This window comes from Vulpes lagopus, chromosome 1 (genome assembly GCF_018345385.1).
Source record: "Vulpes lagopus strain Blue_001 chromosome 1, ASM1834538v1, whole genome shotgun sequence".
Lineage (NCBI taxonomy): Eukaryota > Metazoa > Chordata > Mammalia > Carnivora > Canidae > Vulpes > Vulpes lagopus.
Window position 1 is genome coordinate 160,781,834 of NC_054824.1, and position 26,335 is coordinate 160,808,168.

A 26,335-nucleotide genomic window follows, 5' to 3' on the forward strand; every position below is an offset into this window, starting at 1 on the left:
TGGGGAATTGCCGGGAAGAGCAAACAAAAAAGGCGCTGGTGTAGGCTCCAAAATAAACACATCTGAATTCATGATGGCATCGACAGAGGCTCTTATTGGATTAAAAGTTTCAAAACAAACAAAAACGCTTTGGAAAAAGGTCAGATTGGCTAAAGTTGGTTCTTAAAAGCAGTGTATACACTTCCCTGTTTACTGATAAGTGTGTTGTAAATGTGGGGCAATACTGTGAGCTTGTCAGGATAAGTTCCTGGGATTTTAGATCTTAGATAACTACGTAATGTCTTATAAAGTTACAGAGAAATGGAAACATTGGGCTCAAGGCAGTGTCTTCCTGTTGAGATTTATACAAACTACTCTCAACCATTGAAGGGTATTGGATGCAGTTACCCGCATAGTGTTTTAGCTATTTCTTAAAAATCTTTTAATGTAAACATATTGGCAATACTTAGTAAATACTTTTTTTTAAAACCAGTTTTGGGGAATTAAATATCAGAATCAGTATCAACACCACCCTGAAATTCCCAACTTTGAGTTTAGGTAGAAGTAGGTTTACCTACTCTTTCCTAATTCTGAGAGTCAATTTTTTCAAGTTCTCTGCAGCGTCACTGAGTTCTGACACAGCTGTGGCAAGTTTCCTAATCTAGAGTTTGCTTAGGAGCCCTAAACCCAAAGCCTTTGTTTTTGGTGGGGGCTCTGACTCTTAAGCTTAGAAATAATGGCTTATATTTATGTGGGCTATTAGTCACCATTTAAATAATAAACATAACGTACGCAGTGTGTAGTAAAGTATTAACAAGAGGGATACCTAATCATCCCATTTGTGGGTAATTGCATTTATTAGAAGAGCTTACTACTTTCTCCTCCAATGAAAAGTTGTCGCAGGATTTTATGTGCAGTGTGCAAATACTTTATGATCAAAGAAAAAGGGGGAAAAAACTGTCACAACTGCTTTTGCCCCTTCTGTTTTGTTGAACTTCTGTTTTGATGTTGCATAGCTTCTTAGTAAGGGAAGTATGGACATAACTCGAGTTGACACAAGTCTAGCAATCACATTTTGGTTTTAAGGGTATCTTGCTTTGAAACCAGAACTAGAAAACCTGTTGGTACTTCTTTTCTATATTAAATGTAAGGAAAGTTATCTTTTTTATCTTGGAGATTTGAAATTTTACCCCAAAATATTTGTATATACCTTTGAATTGGAAAGCATCAGAGGAATGAAATTCTAACTATCGATGAATATGGTTTCCTCTTTCAGCAGGGTTGAATGTCTGCCTACACCCTCAGGCACGACCATGGAGAAAGGTGGGAACATACAACTGGAGATCCCCGACTTCAGCAACTCTGTTCTGAGCCATCTAAACCAGCTGCGCATGCAGGGCCGCCTCTGTGATATTGTGGTTAATGTGCAAGGACAAGCTTTTCGGGCCCACAAAGTGGTACTGGCTGCCAGCTCACCCTATTTCCGGGATCACATGTCCTTGAATGAGATGAGTACTGTCTCCATTTCAGTCATCAAGAACCCTACTGTTTTTGAACAGCTCCTTTCTTTCTGCTATACAGGGCGGATTTGCCTGCAGCTGGCAGATATCATCAGCTACCTGACAGCTGCCAGTTTTCTGCAGATGCAGCATATTATAGACAAATGTACACAGATCCTGGAGGGTATTCATTTCAAAATCAATGTGGCAGAGGTGGAAGCAGAATTAAGTCAAACGAGGACAAAGCATCCAGAAAGACCTCCAGAATCGCACAGGGTTACCCCGAATCTGAGCCGTTCCCTGAGCCCACGACATAATACCACCAAGGGAAACCGGCGAGGTCAGGTCAGTGCTGTGTTGGACATCCGGGAGCTCAGTCCCCCTGAGGAGTCCACCAGCCCTCAGATAATTGAACAGAGCTCGGACGTAGAGAGCCGGGAGCCCATCCTCCGAATCAACCGAGCAGGACAGTGGTACGTGGAGACGGGAGTAGCAGACCGCGGGGCCCGGAGTGATGATGAAGTCAGGGTTCTTGGAGCAGTACACATCAAAACTGAGAACCTGGAGGAGTGGCTCGGGCCTGAGAATCAGCCTTCCGGAGAAGATGGGAGTAGTGCGGAGGAAGTCACAGCCATGGTGATTGACACCACCGGCCACAGTTCTGTGGGACAGGAAACTTATACTTTAGGATCTTCAGGAGCCAAGGTGGCTCGGCCAACAAGCAGTGAAATTGACAGGTAAGTTTTATTTTCTCTGCTCATCTGATGGCTGTTGTGCAGACATCACTGAAGCAGACGCTCTGTGATACAGAGCGCATCTTCTTACTTGATGCTTTTAGCCAAAGTAAGTTGATGTTGGGGAAACTGGCAGTGTGCCAAAAGACTTGCATTCTTATTTTTTTAAAGCAGGAAGTTCCTAGTCCTGAAGTATTCACAGTGTTGTGAGAACTATGGTAAAGTTAGACACTTCTGTGAATCAGAATAGCAGCTGCAGCCATACTAGCATCAGTAATTGCCAGGGCCTCCTCGGATTTCCAGGCAGGGAGCTGATCAGCAGCTGGGAGCCTGGCATCTTTGCCCTTCCTTGGTATGTTATCACTCAGGTAGGTGGCCTTGGGGACTTTTACTTTCCTTTGTAACACTGTTTACTTTCCTTTGCCCCCACCTGCCAAATTAGAAGTAGTATTGTACCCGTGGTGATTGTTCTTTTTAATGTAATCACACTAATTCCAAAGAAAAGCTTTTTTGATGTCCCCGCACCCCCACCCCCGTTTGTCATCTGATAATATCTTTCCTGTTTTCTTTCATGAACGACTGCTGGCACCACAAGCCTGACAGTCTTTTTTTTTTTTTTTCACCATTGCTGTTAATGCCCCATGCCTCACTTTTCTTTGTCTAATGTGTTGCAATTGTTGGAACATTTCTTTTTTGGTGGAAGTAGCAATAATTTTAATCTAAATTAGTTGAAAGTTGAAAGAAATATTACCAACTTAGATTGGTAAGATTTGGGGTTTTTTTTTTCCATTCTTAAAAATTAATTAAGATGGACTGCATGAGCAATGAAGCTAAAGAAGCTATTACTTTGATTCACACCTGGTCTTGAAAGCCATATATGGGTCACAGAAATTCAGAGAATATATCCTTTAGCCTCTATAGGTGGTCTCTTCTTGTGTCCTTAACAGTTAAAAAATCCCCATGTGCACAACGCTTACTGTCCCATCCACCCCCAATGTTGGCACTGTGGTCCAGTGTTAGAACTGTATCAGAAGTAATGGCTCTGGATGCAAAGATCTTTAAATCTCCATGATCTGTATCAGCAGTCCCAAATATATATAACAAATTACCATGGGGCTTGGGGGAAGGAACAATCAAAAATCTAATAGTTACATAGAAGAAACAAAATCATAGACTCAGTTTTAATGAATGCTTTAATGGTCTCCTCAGTTCTTAGGGTAGAAGCTTCTATTTACTCTTAGTTTCACCAGGCCCTGTGGTCTGTGTCATCTTACATTTGTTCACTACCAGGGGAGACCTCTCATTTCCCATCAGATCCTGTTTTGGCCCCCACGAAAGTATTTCTTAGTCATCTGTTGTTGCACAGCCACGGGATAGAAAGGGTAGATATCACCATATTCTAAGTTCCTTGACACTACTTTTCTGTTAGTTTCTTTTTTGCTCTTCTTCCAACAGATTTAGCCCCTCCGGCAGTGTGGTTCCCTTGGCGGAGAGACACAGAGCCAGAAGTGAGTCTCCTGGGAGAATGGATGAGCCTAAGCAGCCCAGCTCCCAGGTATGTAGTGGGTTTAGGATTGCTGCACTGGTTGAAGAAAGTGCCACTGTGTGTGAACAGAATCTCATGAATAAGAAAGACGTAGGAAAGGTGACAGCGGCTCTGTTAAATAAATACTATATTTGATTCCTTTTTTCTTTATTCTTGCTTGTGAGCATGTAGGAGATACACTTTTGTTGTCCGTAGAGTTTGGGAAATAGGAAAAGATAAGACTGTGGAACTCTGCCGATTATAGGAGCCAATCTATATTCCTGAGAATAATAGAAATAACGCCTGAAAACTACGTGCAGGTAACTTAGGACCTGGGATGGAGAGAGTCTGATTTTGTATTTGCGTGGGTGTAATGCTACATAATTACTGGTTTATATAGTATCATATATATGTAAATAAATTGTTTATGCACTTTTTTGTGTGACTGCTTTTTTTTGTATGCTTGTATCTTTTCATTTTTTTCTTCCTGAATCTTTTATTAGACCGAAATGTTCTAGAAAGGCTAGGAATGATGTTTTTCCATCTTCTTTGCAGCTCTCCTTAGCAAGTAGTATAAGTAGCTAGTTGATATTTTTGTTTGTTCTCATAAGTCCGTACCATTGAATATTGATTTTTAAAAAGATTGTGCACTTACCTAGTAGAACACAATAAATTGTAAACACTTTTGCCCTTTCAAAGGAGATACTGGTGGATTAAAATTGGATAGCTAATGTTTTTGGCTTCTGCATTGTATGATAGTGTCTTGTTTAATTTTTATGTAAACCATTGGATATTTATTGTGTCCTTAGTATAGTAACTGTGGTAAGACTTTGTTAGAAACTGTCCTTATTTGCACATTATTATACCAAGGTACCCGAAAAGGAAGGTAACTATTAGAAAATAGTTTTTTGGTTTTAATAAGGTGTTAGAGAAAATGTTAGGAGCTTGGAGGAAAAGTAACTTTATTCGTATAATAGGGCCCCTTTTTCTCTTCACCTGCCAGATAGTATGCAAGTGCCTGTCAGGCAAATCCTGCAGTGGGACAGACCTTCCAACTGTCTGAGTGGAGGAGACAAACAGAAAACACGTGGGCAGCCTGGGTGGCTCAGCGGTTTAGCGCCACCTTCGGCCCAGGGTGTGGTCCTAGAGACCTGGGATTGAGTCCCACGTTGGTCTCCCTGCATGGAGCCTGCTTCTCCCTCTGCCTGTGTCTCTGCCTCTTTCTCTCTCTCTCTCTGTCTCTCATGAATAACTAAATAAAGTCTTTAAAAAAAGAAAAGAAAAGAAAAGACGCATAGCTGAGACTGTAGCAAGTTTAGAAGCAGCACTGTGGGAGTGGGTGTGCTAACAGGCCGTTATTAGAATCACTGTCCACAGAATAAAGTGTTATTCAGGAGAGACTGAAATGCACTTTTTATTTTTATTTTTTTATTATTCTTTTTTGAAATGCACTTTTTAAAGTAGTAGTTAGGAAGAGATAACTTACTTATATGTAGGTGGGATGGGGATAAAAATGGGAATTCTGCAAGGGTGTGTACCTGACCAGAGCAGAAGGTACAGGCTATAAAACAAGAGCAGATAAGTAATATTATCTGGACATGTTACTAAGAGATGAGTTATTATATATCTTAATATGTGTGAGAGTTTATTTTGGGGAGTCTCCACCACAGTTTCTCGGCCACGGAGAACCAAAACAAGACATGGACTTCATTACAGTAAGAACAAATTTTGATAGACTTGAAGAGCTTTCTGAATACAGGGGTGATTAAACTGCTCTGGTCAGTTCTTTATCCAAAATTTTCTATGGCCTTTTCTTTTTTCTGCCACATGGAGGTGAAAATACTTGGCCTCATTTTCCAAGGAATTAAAATCTTTCTAACCTAGCTTTTCCCACCACTCATCAGCATTTATTGTCACAAATGGACAGGCTTACTTTGTGTGTCAGAACAACATCAAACTCATTCTTGTCTCTAGACCTTGAGTCTGGAATGCCCTGTTCTTCCCAGGTGTCTGGGTTCACCCAAGACCCAATTCCTGCTTCATGTGCCCTGACTCGTTCAGTCCTCTTGATCTCTCCTTACACCACCACCGTAGCATTTACAGATGGCACAATAGAATTTTTCCTAACTCTGTATTGACTCATATAAATTATTTTTTTCCTATTTGAATGAATTTTAGGTCTCCTTGTACTTTGAAATTTCCTTGAGGACAGAGTCCTCATTTTCTAGTCTTCATATATCTGGCAGTCTTTTCAGGTCCCCAATAAATAAGTGTTGTTTACCACTAATTCTCAGTAACTAAGGTTACTTAGTAGATACTCATTAAAGAGGCATCTACCAACTAGGTGATTATTTGGTTGTGAGTTTCCAACTGTGGAGATCTTCAAATAAAATAAGTGAACCAGATCAATGACTTTTTAAAGTCACTTCAATTGAGTCTGATTAGTAATTAAAGATCAGGATGGTGAACATATCTGTGTTCTTTTTTTTTTATTTTAAGATTTTACTGTTTTAAGTAATCTCTACACCTAACATGGGGCTCAAACCCACAACCCTGAGATCGAGAGTCAGGTATCTACTGACTGAACCAACCAGGCGTCCCAATGGTGAACATATTTGAAGGCTATATCAAGAATCTAGCCTGGTATTTTAGAAAATATGGAAATCATTCATTTATATTAAATTTATTCAGTATATGGAATAATTCACTTAAAAAGATAAAAAACTTAAAAATCAAATATATTTTAAAAGATGATTTAAAAGGATATCACAGATTTATTTTCTGCTTGTGGACAATACTGGTATGACATTATTTTCCTTAAAGTTAGGTGGGTTTTTGTAGAGAATCAGTACCCTCAAGATTATGAATAATATTGTGAGTTTGAAATGTTTAATAATACTTTAACCTAGCTACATTAAGCACTTTAGAATATTAACTCATTCAGTGCTCATTGCAACTAATCAGGTAGATGCTATTATAATCATTTTACAAATGAAACTGATGCAAAAAGTAGTCACAATAAATAGGATGCAGATTTGAACCCACTTTTCAGTACTCTTAATTGCTATACAAGGTAGTAACATGCATTCAGAGTATTTCAAGGCACCTTTATTGTGTTTGAGTCTCCTGAGAATTCTTTTGATAATTCAGTAGAGCTAGCAGAGCATATACTAAACCTTGTAATGTTGTGGATGAGAAAACTAAGCCTCAAAGAAGTTATTCTGTGGTTTGTCCAGGAACTTTTAGTGGGATAATCCTTCATTCTTTATGGGAGCTCAGTTTTGATTATCCAGAGAAATGGAGCAGAAAGAAATGTTATATAAAACAAATCAGAATCAGAAATCATCTAAAATCTCAGTCTTACTATTCAACGCTTGATTTCACCTATTGCTTCCCAGACCTGCTGAGAACTGCTTCTGTTCTGTTGGAAATGCTAAAGAGCACTGTCAGTTTACATATGTGAAAGGAGGCAAGACATTTTTAGAAATTCAAGAAAAGGGCACAGAATTAATTACTAATTAGATAAGTCTTCATAGTCCAGTCAACTTTTTTTTTTTTTTTTTTTTAATTTTATTTATTTTATGATAGGCACACAGTGAGAGAGAGAGAAGCAGAGACATAGGCAGAGGGAGAAGCAGGCTCCATGCAGGCCAACGCTCAACCACTGAGCCACCTGGGTGTCCCGGTCTTTAATTAGTATTGATGAATTACTGGGGCTTTTAGGTGTGATAGTGGTATTTTGATTATATTAAGAAAAATAATATTTGTCTTTTAGAGATACATACTAGAGTATTTATGGATGAAATTATATCTGGGATTTTTTTCAAAAATAGTATGAGGGGGACTCCCAGGTGGCTCAGTCAGTTAAGCATCCAGTTCTTGATTTCAGCTCAGGTATTGATCTCAGGGTTGTGAGACAGAGCCTGTCCTCAGCACAGAATCCTGCCTAAGATCCTCTCCTTCTTCCTCTGGCCCTCCCGCTTGCTCACTCTTTCTCTCTCTCTAAAAGAAATAATAAAGGATGACTGGGTGGCTCAGCGGTTGAATGTCTGCCTTCAGCTCGGGGCATGATCCAAGTCCAGGGATCCAGTCTCGCATTGGGCTCCCTGCGAGGAGCTTGCTTCTCCCTCTGCCTACGTCTCTGCCTCTCTCTCTGTGTCTCATGAATAAATAAGTAAAATCTTTTAAAAAATAAAAAATAATAATAGGAGAGAAAAAAGTAAGGTTAAAGAAGAAACAAAATTTTCCAGTGGTTGATAATTTTTGGATGATGGGGACTCAACATACCATTCTAAAATTGTTCATGAAAAGTTAAAAAATTATGTATCATTTGACCTTCATAAAGAAAAATAAATCAGAAAAGGAAAGCCTTTTTTTCAGTAATCTAAAGGGTTATTGATGTAATTAACAGTGGCATTCTGATGCTACTTTTATAATAATTGCTTTTTTTTAATGTCTTAGGTATATTTATTACCACAGCATAAGAAATTTAACTTTGATGGGGAGATACTTTTACAGGAAAGATTGGGGAGGTAATATATACATCACAGATTGTTCTATTTTAATAATCTGCTTAAATGAATTCAAAACCAGTATAAAGAACAGGTATGTAAAATGAGATGGTAACATGTCTGTGCTGTATTTCAAAGGCAACCTTTAGTATAAGCAGTTTGAAAAGTGAATAACAACATCATTAGGAATATGTACTGACCCTGTTTCTCTTAGTCTGGCTTTTGTTCAGAAGTTTTATTTTGTTCAGAGGGCAAAATCAGAAACCAAGTCTTACTCTTTTTTCTCTGTGGTTACCTGTCATTGTATTTGGTGGACAATAGTAAATATTTATTATCAATTTGTGAAAAGGGCACAGAAAGGAATGACCAAATTTAGTAAATCTGTGTCTCAATCTGGTTTCCTATCCCACCTCTTCTGCAAATTTGCTCTGAGGTCAGTTACAATTTGAGTAGTCTTTAGAATGAAGATAATATATATTGGTATGGCACCAAAATACTTTTTTTTGGCACCAAAATAATTTTAAGTAAAGCAATACTGTTACTGATAAACTGTAAATCTCTTTTATAAAGGTAGTTACTTCAGGATTAGATTCTGGTATTAATGATAATGCCACAAATAGAACTTGTGATGTGTTTGCCATACATACTATATTCTTTCCTATGAGATATTGTTATGACTGGCCATGTCACATATGGCTATTTAAATTTAAATTTTAATTAACTGCAAGCAATTAAAATTAAAAATTCAATTCCTCAGTTGCACTAGCCATATTACAGATGCTTAATAGCCACATATGGCTAGGAGCTACTCTGTGAGATGGTACAGATTATAGAACGTTCTCATAATCACAGAAAGTTCTATTAGACCAGCACTGCTTAAGTACCTTCTTGATTGATTAGAGTCCAAGAGGATAGTATGAGTGGCCTCAGATTCTCCTGTCACCATAGAATACAGTATTCAGCAAGGGTTTAATAAGCTTGCCGTTTGTCAGCCCAAATAACTGCACTGTCTTGCTCTTTCTAAAGTAATGGAATAGAGTGTCCACAGATTGTTCTTTTAATTATTATGTTAACATCTTTACTTTTTGGTAGTAATTAATTCCTGCTTGGATCTCTCCTAAAAATAAGCACATGGCTTAGTATTAGAGGTAAACAGAGATTTGATTTCTTTTAAGATGTATACTTAAGCATCTGTGTTCTTTCTTGCTATCCTCATCTGGCACAGGTAGAAGAGTCAGCAATGATGGGAGTAAGTGGCTATGTGGAGTATCTCCGAGAGCAAGAAGTATCTGAGCGGTGGTTCCGGTACAACCCTCGTCTCACCTGCATCTACTGCGCCAAATCTTTCAACCAGAAGGGGAGCCTGGACCGCCATATGCGCCTGCACATGGGGATCACGCCATTCGTCTGCCGCATGTGTGGCAAGAAGTATACCCGGAAAGATCAGCTGGAGTATCATATCCGCAAGCACACAGGCAACAAACCCTTCCACTGTCATGTTTGTGGCAAAAGTTTCCCCTTCCAGGCCATCTTGAATCAGCACTTTCGCAAAAACCACCCTGGCTGTATACCCCTGGAGGGGCCTCACAGCATCTCCCCTGAAACAACTGTCACATCTCGAGGACAAGCTGAGGAAGAGTCACCGTCACAAGAAGAGACAGTTGCTCCTGGGGAGACTGCCCAGGGCTCTGTGTCCACCACTGGGCCAGACTGAAACTTCGAGGGGGAGGGGGCAGACCCTCTTCCCCTTTGGGCCGTGAGCAGCCAGCATCGGGGCCATGGGCTGGTACTTAGATTCACAAAATGTCACATCACTAGATCAGAAGATGCTCCCAAGATGTTGCCAAGCTAGAGGATCAGCAACATACACAGAAGCACGAGAGGCTCTTCCCCTCCTCCTTCCCACCTCATACTTTGGAAAATAATCAAGCAAATCAACTTTCTAATTCAGGGATCAACAGCCTTGGTTTGTTAACTTTATAAGAAAAAAATTTTTTAACAAAACAATGATAAGTGGTCATTTATCTGCCAGTCATGTTTGAACACTGTACTTTGGTCCATATCATCCTGGTGGCTGTCATTGCCCGGATCTAAATAAACTGCAGGAGCTTTGGTCATCTGAACCAGCCAGCCACAAGAGAGAGGGAAGTAGTCATGATGGTGACAGGGAGGAGGCCCATCTCCTCTTCCTTCCTTGCCAGAACATGCAGTTTCACGTTTCAAGAAAAAAAAGTATCCTGGTGGTTCTTACTGTTTCGAAAGGTTAGACCTTATCTTTGCTCTAATTGGGCATCTGATCCTTTGCCTGATTGTCTCGTGTAAGCAGCCATCTTGGAGCGGTGTTCTAGTCAGCAGCACCACCTGAAGCACTTTAGGCACCTGGACGGGAAATGAGCAACAGAGTGTTTGCAGTAGGTTCTGCTACATTGGGGGGGGTTCAAGTATCATATTGAGGAAGAGGGAAGCAGGGAAGGAAGTGGGGTGTTTCTGCAGATGTCAAATGGTGCAGAGTACTGCAACTTCCTGATCAGTATTTGTAAACCATAGTGCTTAAATATCTTTGATTGTTAGGAAATGGCTCTCGTCCAGATGAATTGATGTGTTAGGCTGAGTACCAAAGTTTCATCCAGTCTCTCTGGCTCCTCCTTTCACATAACAGCAATATTGTACATCAAAAATGTCACTTTCCAGTGAAATGAGCCTGGACTGTATTTTTAAATCTACAGGTCTCCATATTTGATAACTTTTATATGAAGTTTTAAACACATTTTTTCTGCAATATTGTGGTTGAAGAAATTCAACACTATGGTTCTTATTGCAACCACAATAGCATTTCCTTCTACATATGTAATAGTTTATATTTTCAAGCCAATAGAAGAACCTCACTAAATCCATGTCTCACGTCTGCAAACCTAGTAATTCATAAACCCACCATCAGCAAATTGCTGGTGACTCCAAGAGCTTTGCTTTTTAATAATACACTACAGGGCATTCACCAGAAAACATCATGCACAATCATGTTGCAATAAATTGATCAAGGGATCAGTTTTGATCAGGTTTGGTTACTTAATCATTCCTAAGATTTTTAAAACTTCAAGGGACCTTTTTGATAATTCTGGGGATTTCTGAGATTCTTAATCCAGCACTGAGAGTCAGAAAAAATTTACCAAACATGTAGAGTTTTAGATGTCCTGTCTCGCATTCAGAGAATGAAGGAGGATTAGTAAGAGATGCGGGCAAGGATATGCTTACAGTGCAAATAGAAAAGGAAAAATCTATAGCTTCTCCTAATTGATCATTAATATTTTAAGAGTATTTAAATATGCAGTGGTTTAAGCAGTTGTTTTGATGCAAGATAATACAAGATATATCTTGTAGATAATACAAGATATTTGGGGCGGGGCTGGTCATGCCTGCACTGGTGAGCCATTTGTGAGAATGCTAATAGCGTGTTCCCTTCTTGAGAATGCTTTGTGGTATGTGGAAAGGTGGGTAGAAACAATGGCATTTCTTTGATGATAGGAAGTTAGAGTGCAAAGAGTAGCTCATAAGCAAAATGAGAATTGTACATACGCATAAAGCTGCACCATGTCACTACAGAGTGTTTATTTTCTCTTCTGGAAAAACGTAGAAATGCATCTTAAATAAGAATATAATGGTGTCACCATTTGATAAGAGCCTACCTTTACAGCTGTCGAAGTTGTCTTTTAGAGACATAGACTGGGGCATTCTCTTCTTTAGCTGGGCAACAGCATGATAGGGCCATTGTAGGGACCAGCTATGCTCTGTGGCATAGACGTGGATTTGAAATTAGACTAAAATCTTTAGGGAAACATTTTAGCTGGTAATCAAGGCTATCCGTGGACAGATTTGCCATTACTAAATAGGAAGGTGAGAAGTACAGAATATGCTGCTGTTGATGGAGCCTACCAAAAATTTTTTTAAGTCCATCCTACTTTTGAGAAGTAGTATGCTGGAAAATTCTTTATGCTTCGTTAGTTTCTTAGGTTTTCTGTGAGAAAATAGAGCTTTTTAAACTCTTCCAAATTGTAAAGTGCAGTAATTTTTGTAAAGAGAAACTGCAGCATTTGTCAGTACTCCATCCAAGATTAGCAACAAACATTTTAAACAACATAGGGACTCTTTAGTAGATGTGGAAATGCTATGAGTGTTTGGTGGGTTCCCCTCCCTTTTCATTCACTTGTAATAGGTTTTTGCTGTATTGATACTGTGAATAGAGTGCTACCCGGTCTTCTAGGACCACATCAGCACAATCATGTTTGCTGGTTCTTGCCTCTTAATTGGCCAAGCCCAGAGCCATGAAATTCATGAACATTCAAGCCAGGCTAGCTTTTAAACAAATTAAAGTTTCTGAAAGCAATTTCCATTTTAGCCAGAAAAGATATTATTATTCTAAATAACTATCCAAGATTCTTATCCAGGTTCACTGTGACATTGTCCTAGTTCTTAGCTAACATCATTGTAGGGTCATAGGAGTTAGTAGTGTTCTATCTACATTAATGAATAGCTGTGTTGATGTGTGCACAGAGGATACCTCTCATACAGATGTACTAAATGGACTTTAGCTAATGCTGAAAACTCATTACCAAATCTTAACTTGCACATGTCACCTTGTGAAGGGAACTGCATTAGCAATGAGAGCTAAATCATCATTAAGTACTTTAATGCCATGAAATAGCAAACACTGGGACCGTTTTCATTCATTGAGTGGCACTTAATAGCAAAGGAGCTACCCAATATTCTCAGCAAAAGAAGAGAGATGGCAATATATTAATCTGTTTTCATTCCAAGCGGTACTTTTTATTCTCTCTGAACTCTGATACCAGTATAAATAGAGCATTGGCATGAACAGGGACACTGTACTTAGGCAGAAAGGCTCTTTCTAATGATTTGTTCTCTCTTTACTCAGAACCATACTTACCTCTGAACCGAGTTGAGTTTTATGTACTTTGCCAACTACTCCCAAGCCATCATTGTACCAGACAATTAAATCTAATCTTGAATAAGTAAAAATAAATGTGTTCCTAAAGGATAAAGATTGGAGATAGCCATTAAGGAAAGTTTTCTTGTCATTTTGTTTTATTGGTATTTTAAAATGTTTCCAGTTCCCTCTACATCAGTGAAAACAGAGTTTCCAAAGATGTGACAATAGAAATAAAGCATTCTCCTCCCAGCTTTGGAGTTGAGATCTGGCCTTGGTTGGAAGTGGTCTGGAGGAAAAGTGAAATAGTGAACTTCATCCTTAATAGCTGAATGGCCTCTGGTCAAGAAATAACTTTAAAAATATTTTAGCTGAAAAAAAAATTAGCTGTTACTTGACACCAATCTCTTTCTTTAACTGGTAAAAATTATATTTTGTTTGACCAGAAGATCTAATTTATTTTTTTTCAGAAGATCTAATTTAAAAAAATAAAAACAGTGGGTAATGGAAAGGAAATTAAGTGGAACAAAGGAGGCAGTCTTCTTAATCCTAGTGGAAGGTGCTTAATTAGGAAGGGGGTCGGAATCCTGGAAGTCTCTCTTTCTTCAGCTATGACAGGTGTTTTTTTTTTTTTTCTCTTCCTCAGATTCTCTTCTCATCTGCTTCCTGGTTTAAGGCATAACAGAGAAGTCTTTATTGAACTCATCTTTGAAAATGGGGCTCTTTAGCTTTGCCATTTGGGAAAGAGCGCACAATATTGGAGTATTTTAGTTGCTGAGATTTAGAAAAAGGACACCAAGCTCTGTGATGATATATCCTGGGCTGGAGAGGATGCCCCTTAGCAGAATTATGTCCCTAGAGTTTATGAATTAGATCAGGCTTCCACAGACTGCAGCCACAAGTACCCAATCCTGAGGTCATCTGTTTGTCTAAAGAGAGTGGTGGTGGCACCTGTTCTTCAGGTATTGTTCCTATTGTGGTGGCAAGGTTGAGTGCTTTGTGACACAGACCACATGGCCAGCAATGCCTGAAAATGTACTGTTTGTCACTTGACAGAAAAGTTTGCTAACTCCAGAATTCGATTTGAAAGATTTAGATTTGAAAGACCCCCAAATTTGTCACTCCTGCCATTTTGTCTTTTTAATAGTTCCATTGAGGTTTTAAATTCATGTTGCCATGTATGCATCAGTTTCTTGAAAGAGCTTATCATCTTTTTCTGGATCTTTTTCTCATAACTCTCTTTGTGTTCCTTCTTAATGATTCCCATTGCTTTAAAAGCATTTAGAATAGCCTTATGATCTGTCCTTGCCTTAAAGGTGCAGGTAGATTAAAGTTTAGGATGGTAGTTACAGATGTAACAAAGGAATTTAGAAAATAATTCCCATGCGTAATAATGTAGGATTAAATGAGTACCATGTTTACATAAAATACTGTAAAAAAATTAATGTTTTTTTAAGTAAGTTTTGCCATTCCTCTGAGATCACTTGAACTGATTTACATAATGATGGCAAGAATGAATTTATTCCCACTATTATTAAAAATTTAACTTCTGTTATGAATAAGTGGTTTGACTCTTACCCAGAATACTGTCTTTCTAGATTAGAAACCTCTATCCTTTCCCTGTATTACAAATCTTCCTTTTCATTTATTCAAACTCACTCTGTTCCATGTGGAGTAGTAAAAAGCCAAATCTTACTCTATTCCTTTCTTTTTCCCAATGAATGTTTTAAAGCATAATGAAATCTATGAGGATTTCAAATTCCTCGTAAACCTATCTCCTGATTTCTGTTACTATCATTTTTCTAAATATATACTGGGCCATTACTTATTTGCTCTCTGACTGTTCATTCTTACTGTTCAAATAGCTTATTTATGCCAGATATGCAAAAATTGGAAACTGTTAGGATGATTGTAAACAGAATTCCTTGCAAGAGGAAAGTATAATTGTTCTCCATATGGAAACCATGCATAGACTTCTGAGTTATATTTATTTATCAGGACAAATGAACTAGGCCATGCTGACACGATGCAGTGAGTTTGATTGGTACTTTGTTGTCAGCTCAGCCAACACATACCAAGTTCGGATGAGTGACTTAGCCTCCAGTATGGCACCTCTCTACTAGGCATTTTATTCTCACAGTTGCTTTTTTCTAAGTTGAGTACTAGTTAGTTTTATATTATATGCCCTATGAGTAATAGATAATCCTTACCTATAAAGTTCCAGAATATCTGTCTAGGTTAGAACTGCCTTGTTTTAGAGCACTTATAGTAATACAGGGTTCTTGAGATTTTTAGAGTGTTGCTTTTCTGATTCATTTGGGATTCTGATTAATCTGGAATGTAGAATTTGTGAAATAAATTGAATTTAGATAGCCCAATGAATCATCTGCCTCCAGCTCTGTGTGAGGTCTAAGGGACAGTTGTCATTTCTATATAAATATGTTGAAAACAATGTTGTTTGCCTAGCATTATGATTTCTTTGATAATTATCAGTCTTACGTTTTGCCTTCTTTGCTTTCTAGAAGCTGTTTTTCGGTTTTCAATTTTCTCATTTTTAGGTAGTGCATTCCCCAGGGCCAGTCTTTGTACTACATAGTCAGTAGGTTTTCTTGTTCAGGACAAGCCAAAATTGGATATTGTGCGTACTTTAAAACACCTGACTTAGTTACATTTCGAAGGATGTAGTTAACTGACAGCAACAGTGATGCATAAACCTGGAGAATAATCTGTACAGACTATCCAGTTTTGTTGTATAGGCAGCCTACCTTTTCCCTCCACTGTGAGAAACAGCAATGACTTTAAAGGCAATTATTACTTGAAATGTATATTATCTTCACAGAGTACATACATGAATAAATTTTAACTCCCACATTTTCCCCCTTATCTATAGAACAAATACTTCCCATCTTAACACAGTTAAGAAGGCCCTGCTAACTCAAATAGTGGAAGCTTTAAACAACAAAACTAAGTTATGAAGGCAAAGCAGTTCGTGAAAAATGAAACTTCTAAACCTGCTTCTTTCTTGTCTACTCAGTAAGTCCTGTTCAGGAGGCCAGAACTGATTATCCAGTTAAGAGAGATACATGTATAGCATCTCATATGGACAACAGCACAATTTAATATACTGTGAATCTTAGAATCTGAATGAATCCATAATGCCAAAAGTCAGAGTATCTTATGGGGAAATGTTTCCTATTCTGTGAAATCACTTAAGTGATAAGTAGCATATAGGAGAATTCCATAAAGTAAGATTAAGTACTTTTTTGGTACCAGACTATGTGCTTGAAATTTATATAACAAAATTGATTTTAGACATAGTTTAGATGTGGCTTCCTATACTTGAGAATCCTGAATCCACTTGGTTGGAGTCTGGATATATGCTTTTTAAAAGCCTGCACTTTTCACCACAGATATCAAAGAGAAGGGGACAGAATTTAACTTTACTAAGTGCTTGAGTGGCATACTCGAAGTTAATCCTCAGAATAATCCTGTGAGGTAATGACAGAACTAAAAATAGTTCAGTTTTTTGGAGTGCTTGCTATGTGCCAGGCACAAATCTACATGTTTCATATTGCTTAAGTCCCCAAATCCTTCTAATAGTCCCATTAGGGTAGACACCATCATTATCCTCACTTTAGAGAAGGAGAAACGGAGGCACAGAGAGGATAACCAAGGCTATCTGACACTAGAGTTGACACTGTAATAGACTATGTTGCCCTTGAGAGGTGTAATTATATCACATTTTGTAGATGAAGAAACTGAGGAGCCCAGGGTTACATAATGAATAAATTTCAGACCTAATATTTACCCATCTGATTCCAAAGCTCAGACTCTCTCCACTACATTATGTTGACTCTGTTTAGTTGTAAAGAGTTGAGGTGAACTGAAATAAACAATAGCCAGTAACAGTACTGCTTTGAATGAATTTTTAACTCAAGAAAGCATGTTTGGGAGATTTCTTCAAAAGATAATGTCTCTGGGCAGATGTTGAATGGTGAATATTTTTTGGAGGTACTTGTTGCCCATTTACTCGAGTTGCCTATTTTAATAAATCTAATTGTGAATCAGTTTAAGTTACCACCAAGGCAACAATTGAAAGATAGCATTCCTGTAGTTACTAGCTTTGTAACAAACTACCCTAAACTATAGTGACCTAAAACAACAATTTTATATATCTTGTGATGGTGTGAATCATAAATCCAGTAAAAGCTCATCTAGGCAGTTCTCTTGTTCCCTGTGATGATGACTGAGGTCACCTGGTAGTATTCACAGGTGGTTGCAGTGGTCTGGAGTGGCCAAGCTGACCTCATCATATGCCTGACACCTGGAGGGAGGAATAGAAGATGGTGCTCAGCAGGCCCTCCTCTCCCACTCTGGAGTCCCGGGGACTTACTGTGTGGTCTCTCCACTGGGGCAGTCAGACTTATTAAATGGCAGCTCAGGCCTCTTTAGAGCCTGGGCAGAAGGTCCCAGTCCTCCTAAGGCCAGGCTCAGAGCTGTCGTAGAGTCACTGCCATACACTTGAACAGAGAAGTCACTGGTCAGTCCAGATTCAAGGGCAGAGGAAATACCTTACCATTGATGGCATGTGTGTCAAGGATTTGGGACCACTTTAATCTGTCAGAGATAACATTAGGTCTTTGATTGCTCTGGACTTCTCTGTGTTCATTCATTTGGGTTAGTTGTTTGAGCCATTGAAACCACTTATGATGACTACCATGAGTCAGGAAAGGAGCTAGAAAGCGAATGAGGCAGGGACACCTGGGTGGCTCAGTGGTTGAGCATCTGCCTTAAGCTTAGGGCGTGATCTTGGGTCTGGGGATCGAGTCCCGCATCAGGCTCCCTGCGAGGAGCCCACTTCTCCCTCTGCCTATGTCTCTGCTTCTCTCTGTGTGTCTTTCATGAATAAATAAATAAAATCTTTAAAAAAAAGAAAAGAAAGAGAATGAGACAAATATCTGGAACACGCTTCATTAACTACCCAAGTTTCATTTATTTAGAGCAAAATTTCCATTTCATTTTTCTTTTGTTCCAAGTTGTGAGCATTTACTGATGCTTTTTTGCTCTTTGTTTTCTGTGAAGCTATAGTAATTGTACATACTGAGCCAAAAGTACTCCAGAGGGAGTAAAAAGCTTACTGTTAGAGAAGTTTATTTGTTAGAGATGTCAGCTCTATTTAAGTTTACAGACAGGCAAAAACCCCTGTGGTATGGAAAATTCATATGGCTACTAAATCTCTTTCAACAGGAGTTTCTATTGAGTGGCTACCTGGATCATATTCCTGAGACCATTGCAAGTCTTGCCTCCATGTCCTAGTTCCATCTTTACCGTCACCACACCACCTCAGGCACAGTTCTGTTCTAGAAGATAAATAATTTGTATTACCTTTCATATGGGAGAATTCATTGCTCAATTTTATATGTTATTAATCCTTTAAAATTAGCAGTTGCTATCAACCTGTCATCCAAAATAACAGATGACTGAACTTTAGGATCTTTGTCAGATTTAGGGTGCTTTATTTAAACTCCTGCTGGCTTATACTTGTTAGACTATTGCTATGACAGAAGAAATATGGGCAGAACATAAATTCTGCTCTAAAAATGATTACCCCCAAACCAATACGATTTGTAAGAGGAGAGAGATTTGGGATTACCTACCCATTCCATAGGCAGTGGATTCCCAGAGAGTTAGCTGTGAGGGCTTCCTGCTGGTCATCCCCAGGTATCACAGAGTGAAAGACAACAGTCTCTGTTCCTTAGGTCAGGCCTCAGGAATTGCAAATTCAGGAAAGGGTACTCAGGGCTGAAGACTTAATTTAGGGCTCTAACATGCTGGGAAGGGAAAAAGAAGACTTCAGCATTTGTAGTCAGATAACCAGGGGTGAAATGTTTGAGGCATTAAGATCAGATTTTAACATACAAGAATTGAGGCCAGTTTCAATGAACAAAAACAAATGAGCCTTAACATTTTCTTTTTGATCCACATTTCCACTCTGATGTACCTCAAAGTCTGCTTTTTTTGTGTGACAGAAAAGCCTTTGAAAATATGTTCCCAGGGAATGAGAAATCATACAGTGATCAATGGAGAAGTCTCTCATTCTGTCTGGCATAGCTCTTTGGGCCCTCCTCTGGATTCTCTGTGACACTTAAGTTTAAAATCTTCTGCTGGTGGCATGAGAATGAAGTACTGTGGTCTTGATTGGCAGGAGAGAACAAAGTCAGGAGATTTGACAACATATTGAGTAGATTTGTAGATTTGACAACATGTTGAGTCTGTCTTTCCAGCAATTCAGGCCAGTCACAGCAACCTGTGGGAATAACAGTTCCTTTGGGTTCCAATTCCTCGCTTAGCTCCGTCTTTTTTTTTTTTTTTTTAAGATTTTATTTATTCATGACAGAGAGAGAGAGAGGCAGAGACACAGGCAGAGGGAGAAGCAGGTTCCATGCAGGGAGCCTGACATGGGACTTGATCCCCGGACTCCAGGATCACGCCCTGGGCTGAAGGCAGGCACTAAACCGCTGAGCCACTCAGGGATCCCCAGCTCCGTCTTAAAGCAGAACTTTGTGACATCTTTGAAGACGATCTACTGAATTTCCTACAGAGTAATAGAGTCCTCACTGTGGTGGTTGTCTAAGAACCACTGCAAAAAAACCAGAATTACAGTATAGGGAACAACGCTTAAAATGTGTTTCCTCTGGAAGCAGAGACGCTCCAGCCGGGGTCACTGAGAGTGTGGCTGAATTCTACGTCTAGAATGGCTATCAGTGAGATAGCAGAGATATTTAGGATTTATATGGTATTTCTAATATTTTTACAAAAATGATTTTAAATCATGTAACTTGAAGTTTTAAAAAATGAGCCTGTTTTCTTTTTGGAAAACTGGCCCAGTAAAAATAACACTAATATAATTCAATTGTATATGCATGTGCATTGAACACAGAGTGGTATACTAAAGATAGTTCATGCAAATAACTTTTGTGGGAAGTTTGGCTATTTTCGTAATACCTTTTTTCATAAATGTATGTTTATAAATATATTTACTCATCCACTATGACCTTGGTAGCGTTAGAAGCATTTGTTAGCTGTATCGTTGATTATAAAATATCAAATTCTTAGCATAGTAGGCTATGAGAGCTTTTTTGTTGCTTTGTATTCTGGCTAAGAAAATTATTTCTTGCACTTTCTATTTATAAAGATGTTATAACACATTGCACCCACTTAGTGTAGCTGTTGTTTAGGGACAAAAAATGTAGGTGTTGAAGTAAAATGTATGTTGAAAAAGCCTGGCAAAAGGAGGGACCTCAAAATAACAAACTTGGCTTGCATCTACCTGAGAAGAGCTGGGGCTTAATATCAAATTTAGAGTGAAAGTAGCTGTTGGGGTAGGCGTGCTATTGCTGCAAGTTGCAATTTTATTGTGAGTTGCCAGCTATGTGTGTGTGATTGTATGTGTATATGTGAGAAAAGGGCATCTGATGAAGGCAGATGAGTCAATGTAGAATAGTCTACCTCCCATTAAAGACTGAGCAGATTCCAATATTGCCCTGTAGCTCTTTGGGCAGGAGGCTGAATTCCTCAGCCACTGCCCACCTCATCCTCTTTTGTACTTGCTTCAGCTCCTCTACCTCTGAGCACTTGGCTGAAGAAAGACTGTGCTTTTTGTAGTGAGCGAAGGAAAGCCAGACACAATATCTAGAGGTTGCAGTATCACACTTCTGGTCATGTGCAGATGTTATACTTAGTTGTGGTGTCCGAACCAAACAGTGTCAGGATGCCTTGGTTTAGTGCTTTTATCTGCTGGCTTCTGTTTGCCAAGAGCAGCCAATGCACATTGAATCTTTCAGTTTTTTTAAAATCACACCAAACTCCTTCTAATGATGTGAAAATTTTGTTTGAATCTGAGGGTTTTTTTGTTAATTGCCATTTGCAGTGCATGACTGGGGGCCTAGATGGTTAACCGGATTTTCCCGATGATGAGCCTTCTGCCAATATCTTGACACAGGTGTGCATGACCTGGATTTTTGGATAACTTGTTTTGCTTTTAGTCACTCCAAAGAGATATTCCCGAGATCTAATGCCTATACTGTTATAATAGTCAAGATGGCTTTACTTGAATGTTGTGTGTGTCAGGAAATTGAGTTTCAGCAGTAAACTGCCACTAGGCACACCACCTTATCTTTAAATCCGGTCGTAAAAATCAACTTACTATTTGGGGCACTAGTACATTGAGCCATGTCAGGTTACCTACATTTTGAACGTGTGTTATAGCTTAGGAAGGATTATTGGCCCTTTGATATACTGCAGTGCTTTCCACCTTTTCATCTCAAGGCACTGGCTGCTTGTGATATCTAAACAGGGATTCTCGGGTTAGGAGTGAGAATGAGAGTGATCTATTTTCAAATTTTTACAAGTTGGCCTCTGTGTTTAGGCACTAGCTGATAAGTGTTTGCATTCCTGGTGACTGGGAAGGGCAAGCAATGAATATAGTGCGAAGTTCCAAATAATGAGACAAGCATTATTCCTAGGTGACAGTTGTGATCTAGTGACCTCTGCCTGAATACAGTAGAGTCCTGGGAGATGAGGCAGGGAAATCATGTGACTACTCACCACAGCTGTTGTCTTGTCTTTTCTTTTCTTTTCTTTTCTTTTCTTTTCTTTTCTTTTCTTTCTTTTCTTTCTTCTTTCTTTCTTTGTGTGTGTATTAAAGCATGGGGACAGGACCCTGGGCAGAAAAAGCTGCCCAGCTATTGTTATTCTAACTGTAGAATCATTGTCAGCCTATAAGCCGTGCTAATATCCTAGACTCAGGAATTAACTCCTGCTTAGGAAAATTCTTCCCTCTGGCTTATCTTTTTGTGCCAAGTCTGTCCTAGGTTTGTCCCCAGCTGTTTTGTGATAACACATACTTAAGTGCAGACTTACCTAAAACTGAAATTTACTGTTGACAGTGTGATCTGTTACAGCCAAAGTGATTTATTTAAAAACAAAACAAAAAACACCTAGGTAACTTCTTTGGGGCACATATTAAATCTATGAATCTGAGAGGAAGCATGAAGTCTTACCTTTCTTCCCTCTGGGTTAAGTGAACACTGGCCTTAATGCTTTTTATTATGGAGCCAGTTGACCTAAGCCAGTGGTTTTCTAACTCGGCTGGACACTAGAATCACCTGGGGCATTTAAAAAAAATTACTGTTGTCAACTCCGCCCCCCCCCTCCCCACAATATTCATGTTTTATTGGTCTGCTCTGCAACCTGGGCTTTAAAAGCTCACCAGATGATTCTAGTGGGCAGCCAAGGTTGAGGATCACTGGCCAGGTAGTCTTGAGTGGTCTTCAGCAGGATAAGCTCAGTTGGTTCTTTTTTGGTCATAAGATACCTTTATTGATATCCCAGCATGGCTCTGAGGTTAAGGCTCGGGTGGCCAAGGCTCAGGTGGTAAGATGGATCATCCATTTGTCCTCAAAGTAATTCTGGAGAGAGATGTTACCATCCATCCAGTTTCATCTCTATACCAAATACAAGGTGTGCATAAGTAAGCAAAACGTATTTTCAAAGTCTGGTCTCTGGAATCCTCTTTTCTTTGCATATGTGATTTGAGTGGAGATTTCTCAACTCTTCTAGCTAAAATAGAGCACTTGAAATTATTAAAAGGGCCAAGCCCAACCCACCTAGGATGATTTCTATTTGTAAACTGAACAGATAGCATTATTAAAGTTAGTGGAAAAAGAGAAGGATCCTTTCTGGGGGTGATGGTGATACATTTGATTATTTGTCTCTTAGCCTGTCTTCTAAGTGGGATTCCAATGTAAAGTGACTTTCACTTTTCCTTGGGTATTTTATTGTTTTTTTGTTTTGTTTTGTTTTGTTTTGTTTTGTTTGTGAATGAAATGCACTAGCTAAGGCTTAAATATTTCTGAATTTTACATGAAATGTGAAATGAGTCATTTTAGCATCTTTATTCTAGGATGTCAGAGACCTAACCCAGTAATCCTAAATGAAGTTCCGTATCTTTCTTTCTTCCCACCCTGGGTTGTAATGATGCCTGCCCTTGGCAACTTCGCACATGATAATGGGAAGGGGAGAACTGTTGGATTCCCTTAAAAGTGAGATACGTAGCGCCCCCTACCACCACCCCTTTCAAACTGACTAGCTACCAACTGATTTCTCATTCATGATAGAAATTTTTGTTTAAGAGCAAGTTCAGATATAGAGTCTCTCTTCTGAGAGAATTCTGGGCACTGTAGAAATTTTTATTCATAAATTGCCTACAATAATCGATACTTTAAATTTCAAATAGTGTGTTCAGGAAGAAAAATTGGTCAGAAGGAAAGATTGGCTAGTGCAGAGGACTGAATTAGCATCAGGCTGTGAAATTTCATTAAAATAACATTGAGGCCTGGCTATTTACATAGCATGTAAATGCTGCAATGTCTTTTCGAGAAAATGCCTCCTATGCCTTAGATAATTTATGAAGGCTTCCTGATATGGGGTGGAGTAGAAAAATGGTAGCCTTTGGTAGCCTTTGGGACTTGCATGCATCCAGAGAGGAGTGCATTAGGGTTTCATCCTGAGGAGGATTGTGGAGTACTGTGAAACATTGTTGAACTTTATGCAAATCACACTGCACTGGATTTTATGATTCCTGGTGGGGGTGTGGAGGATGAGGAGGGGAAGTAATGGTACAAAATATATAAACTTGTTCTGTATCTCAAGCAAGGAGTGAAACAAATTCCCTATCAGGAATTCTCTATCAGGACTGTGAAGTTCAGGCAAGTTCTCTGCCCTGCTGGATCAGCTTGCTGATTCCTCTTCAACTTCTAAGAAGTCCTTTCTGAAACAGCTACGCACATGCTAGTCTGATTACAGTTTTACCACCCTGCCCCTCCCCCTACTCAGCAAAAGAAAAACATTCCCAAACTATAGCAATGTGTTCTGTCTCAGTCCATTAACTCTTTATCTACTCTGGTCTGTGTTCACAGTTGTAGCCCATTGCATTATTTTGTGATCTGATGGCAGAACTTAAAGAGATCTGCCAATTCAGAAAGGAACCAATGGCCTCTCCTTTAAGAAATCTTAAAACCAGGACTCTCCATCTTTGGCACGTCAGCATTAGTGAGTAAAGGGAGAAGTATATTTGGAAGAGCACTTAGATTTCCTGTCTCCTCCTCATTTGGGGTGGAACCCACTCATGCTTCGCCCCTGATGGGAGAAGGGAAGGCTGAGTGTTCAAAGATGGAAAAGTCAAGGTAGCTGAAATTTGGTTTCCTTCAGATGGACATGGTCTGAAAAGAAATCTGTCCACCTGTTCTCTATGGTGCTTATATGGTGGGTGACCACTGTCCCCCATCTACCTGTCCCTGGCACTGTGCCTTTCCACTGGTCACTGTGAAAAGCAGATCACACTGGACTCTGAGGCCAGAACCCAGGACCCCTTCCCCCCCTTCTCATCTTGACTTCTTCATACAGCTAATAATGTAGCATTTACTTCTCTTTGGAAAACTCTTGGGTTTGTCCCCCAAGATATAGTAAATCATTTCAAGGAACATAGTCAGAAAATAAGATTCTGGTGGTAGCTGTCAAAGAGATGATAGGAAAATTTCACTTCCCCTCAGTTGATCCCGGTAGCAGGGATCGACATGCCCCCTCTCCCTGAGTTTTTAAAGGCTACCATGATATTTGTCAGTGACAAACTTAGGTAACATTTTATCACAACTTGCTAATCAAAGATTCCTATGAAAACAGACAATCACTTTCTAAAATGTTGTTATCCCTGAAAGGGAATGAGGTAGAGTTTTAAACTATAAGAACCTACCGGTCTGTTTTTTCCCTTTGAAAAAACAAACATTTGAGGTTTGTGTCTTTCATCTGAAGCTATTACACCATTAATAAAGATGCCTCCGAAGAGTCTGTGAGCCAGGCTGGCACTCCTCTACCTCTGGGGGTGCTGGCCTGGGTTCGTGCATCTTATTTCCTTAGAGAATATCTGTTTTTATTATGACCTTAATTATAAATACCTATATATAGGAATAGGATTTTCTCTCACCCCACCCTCTTTTAATCATTATCACTTAAGTGTAAACCACACCTCCCCTCACCCCCCTTTTACTGAACAAATGCACTTTAATTCCTAAGGAGAGTGGCTGTTCCCGGCCCTGAAGCCAGATAACTTCAGGAGGAGAGTCGAGGAGGGAGAACTCCTGCCAGACCCTGTGAAATTAACCAAATTCCTATGTAGACACACAAATCCTACCCATTTTTAAGCTATCCCCACCCCCTGCCAAAGGGAAAAAAGAAACAACCAAAATGAAGAAGTTGAAAATGCCTACCCTGATTGCGGAAGTTTCTCTGGGGAAGATACCCAAGATTAAGTTATTTTCTCAGCTACCAAATTGTCAGAAACTTCTAGGTTACTTTGTGGGAGGCTGAGATTTTTCAAATTAAAAACTCAAGTGAAAATATAAAGGCTCTAAACATATGATTCTGATTTGTGTCACTTCTAAATATTAGATTTGTTCTCTCCCTTAATCTGACGGGTGTCCTCAGTCTCTCCTCCTGTAGAGTCTGTCCTTCCCCTGATGACAAGCCAATAGTCCTTGGTGGGGTTGCATGTCTCCTAGAGCCCCAGAAGCCCTGTCGTGTCGGGGGAGGGGGGAGGGCCAGAGGGCGGGCAGAGACTGGGGTTGGGGGAGGGAGATTCAGAAAAAGAGTGAAGATATGGGTTTATATAAACATATTTAAAGCAGTTTAGCAAAAGCTTTCTCGTTGAACAGCTTTAAGAACAATGTGAATGAAATCTTAGCAACTTGGTTAGTAATTTGAAAAGTCTATTAATGTATACTTGAAATTCTGTTTGTATAAAAATACATTTTCCTCTTTATTTTAACACTGTGTAAAAGAACATTATGCATGTGAGTGGTTTGAGAATTAAATGGTTTAATACTCAGATTTGACTATCTGGTTTTTCTGTGTATATAGAGATTAATTCGCTTAAAATTTTTGTTTGGGGGACTTTTTTTAGTATCATGGGAATACTGACATATTCTGGCTCCCCCTTGCCCTTTCAGGATGCCTACCATCCTACCGTCTTTCAAGCTGCGGCAGTAACATATTTCCCTCTGTCACCTTTTTTTTTTAAAGGTTTTATT

At 39.2% G+C, this 26,335-nt stretch overlaps 1 protein-coding gene across 2 annotated transcripts; it reads left to right on the top strand.

The window, feature by feature from the left end:
* Window positions 1-26,133, top strand: ZBTB37 (zinc finger and BTB domain containing 37). 2 transcript variants are annotated; one of them, XM_041753960.1, is made up of 4 exons: window positions 1-139; window positions 1,256-2,215; window positions 3,668-3,767; window positions 9,474-26,133. In XM_041753960.1, the coding sequence occupies exons 2-4, from the start codon at window positions 1,293-1,295 to the stop codon at window positions 9,960-9,962; spliced, it is 1,512 nt and encodes a 503-aa protein (XP_041609894.1). In that variant the 5' UTR covers window positions 1-139; window positions 1,256-1,292; the 3' UTR covers window positions 9,963-26,133. The 2 variants fall into 2 exon arrangements, with proteins under 2 accessions (XP_041609894.1, XP_041609895.1); XM_041753961.1 differs by having other exon boundaries at window positions 19-139; window positions 1,259-2,215.
* The last annotated feature ends 202 nt before the right edge of the window (window positions 26,134-26,335 follow it).

Coding starts and splice junctions, on each gene's coding strand:
- ZBTB37 (XM_041753960.1), top strand. CDS start 1,293: ATGGAGAAAGGTGGGAACATACAACTGGAGATCCCCGACTTCAGCAAC. Junction 2,216..3,667: donor ACAAGCAGTGAAATTGACAG/GTAAGTTTTATT, acceptor TTCTTCCAACAG/ATTTAGCCCCTCCGGCAGTG. Junction 3,768..9,473: donor CTAAGCAGCCCAGCTCCCAG/GTATGTAGTGGG, acceptor CATCTGGCACAG/GTAGAAGAGTCAGCAATGAT.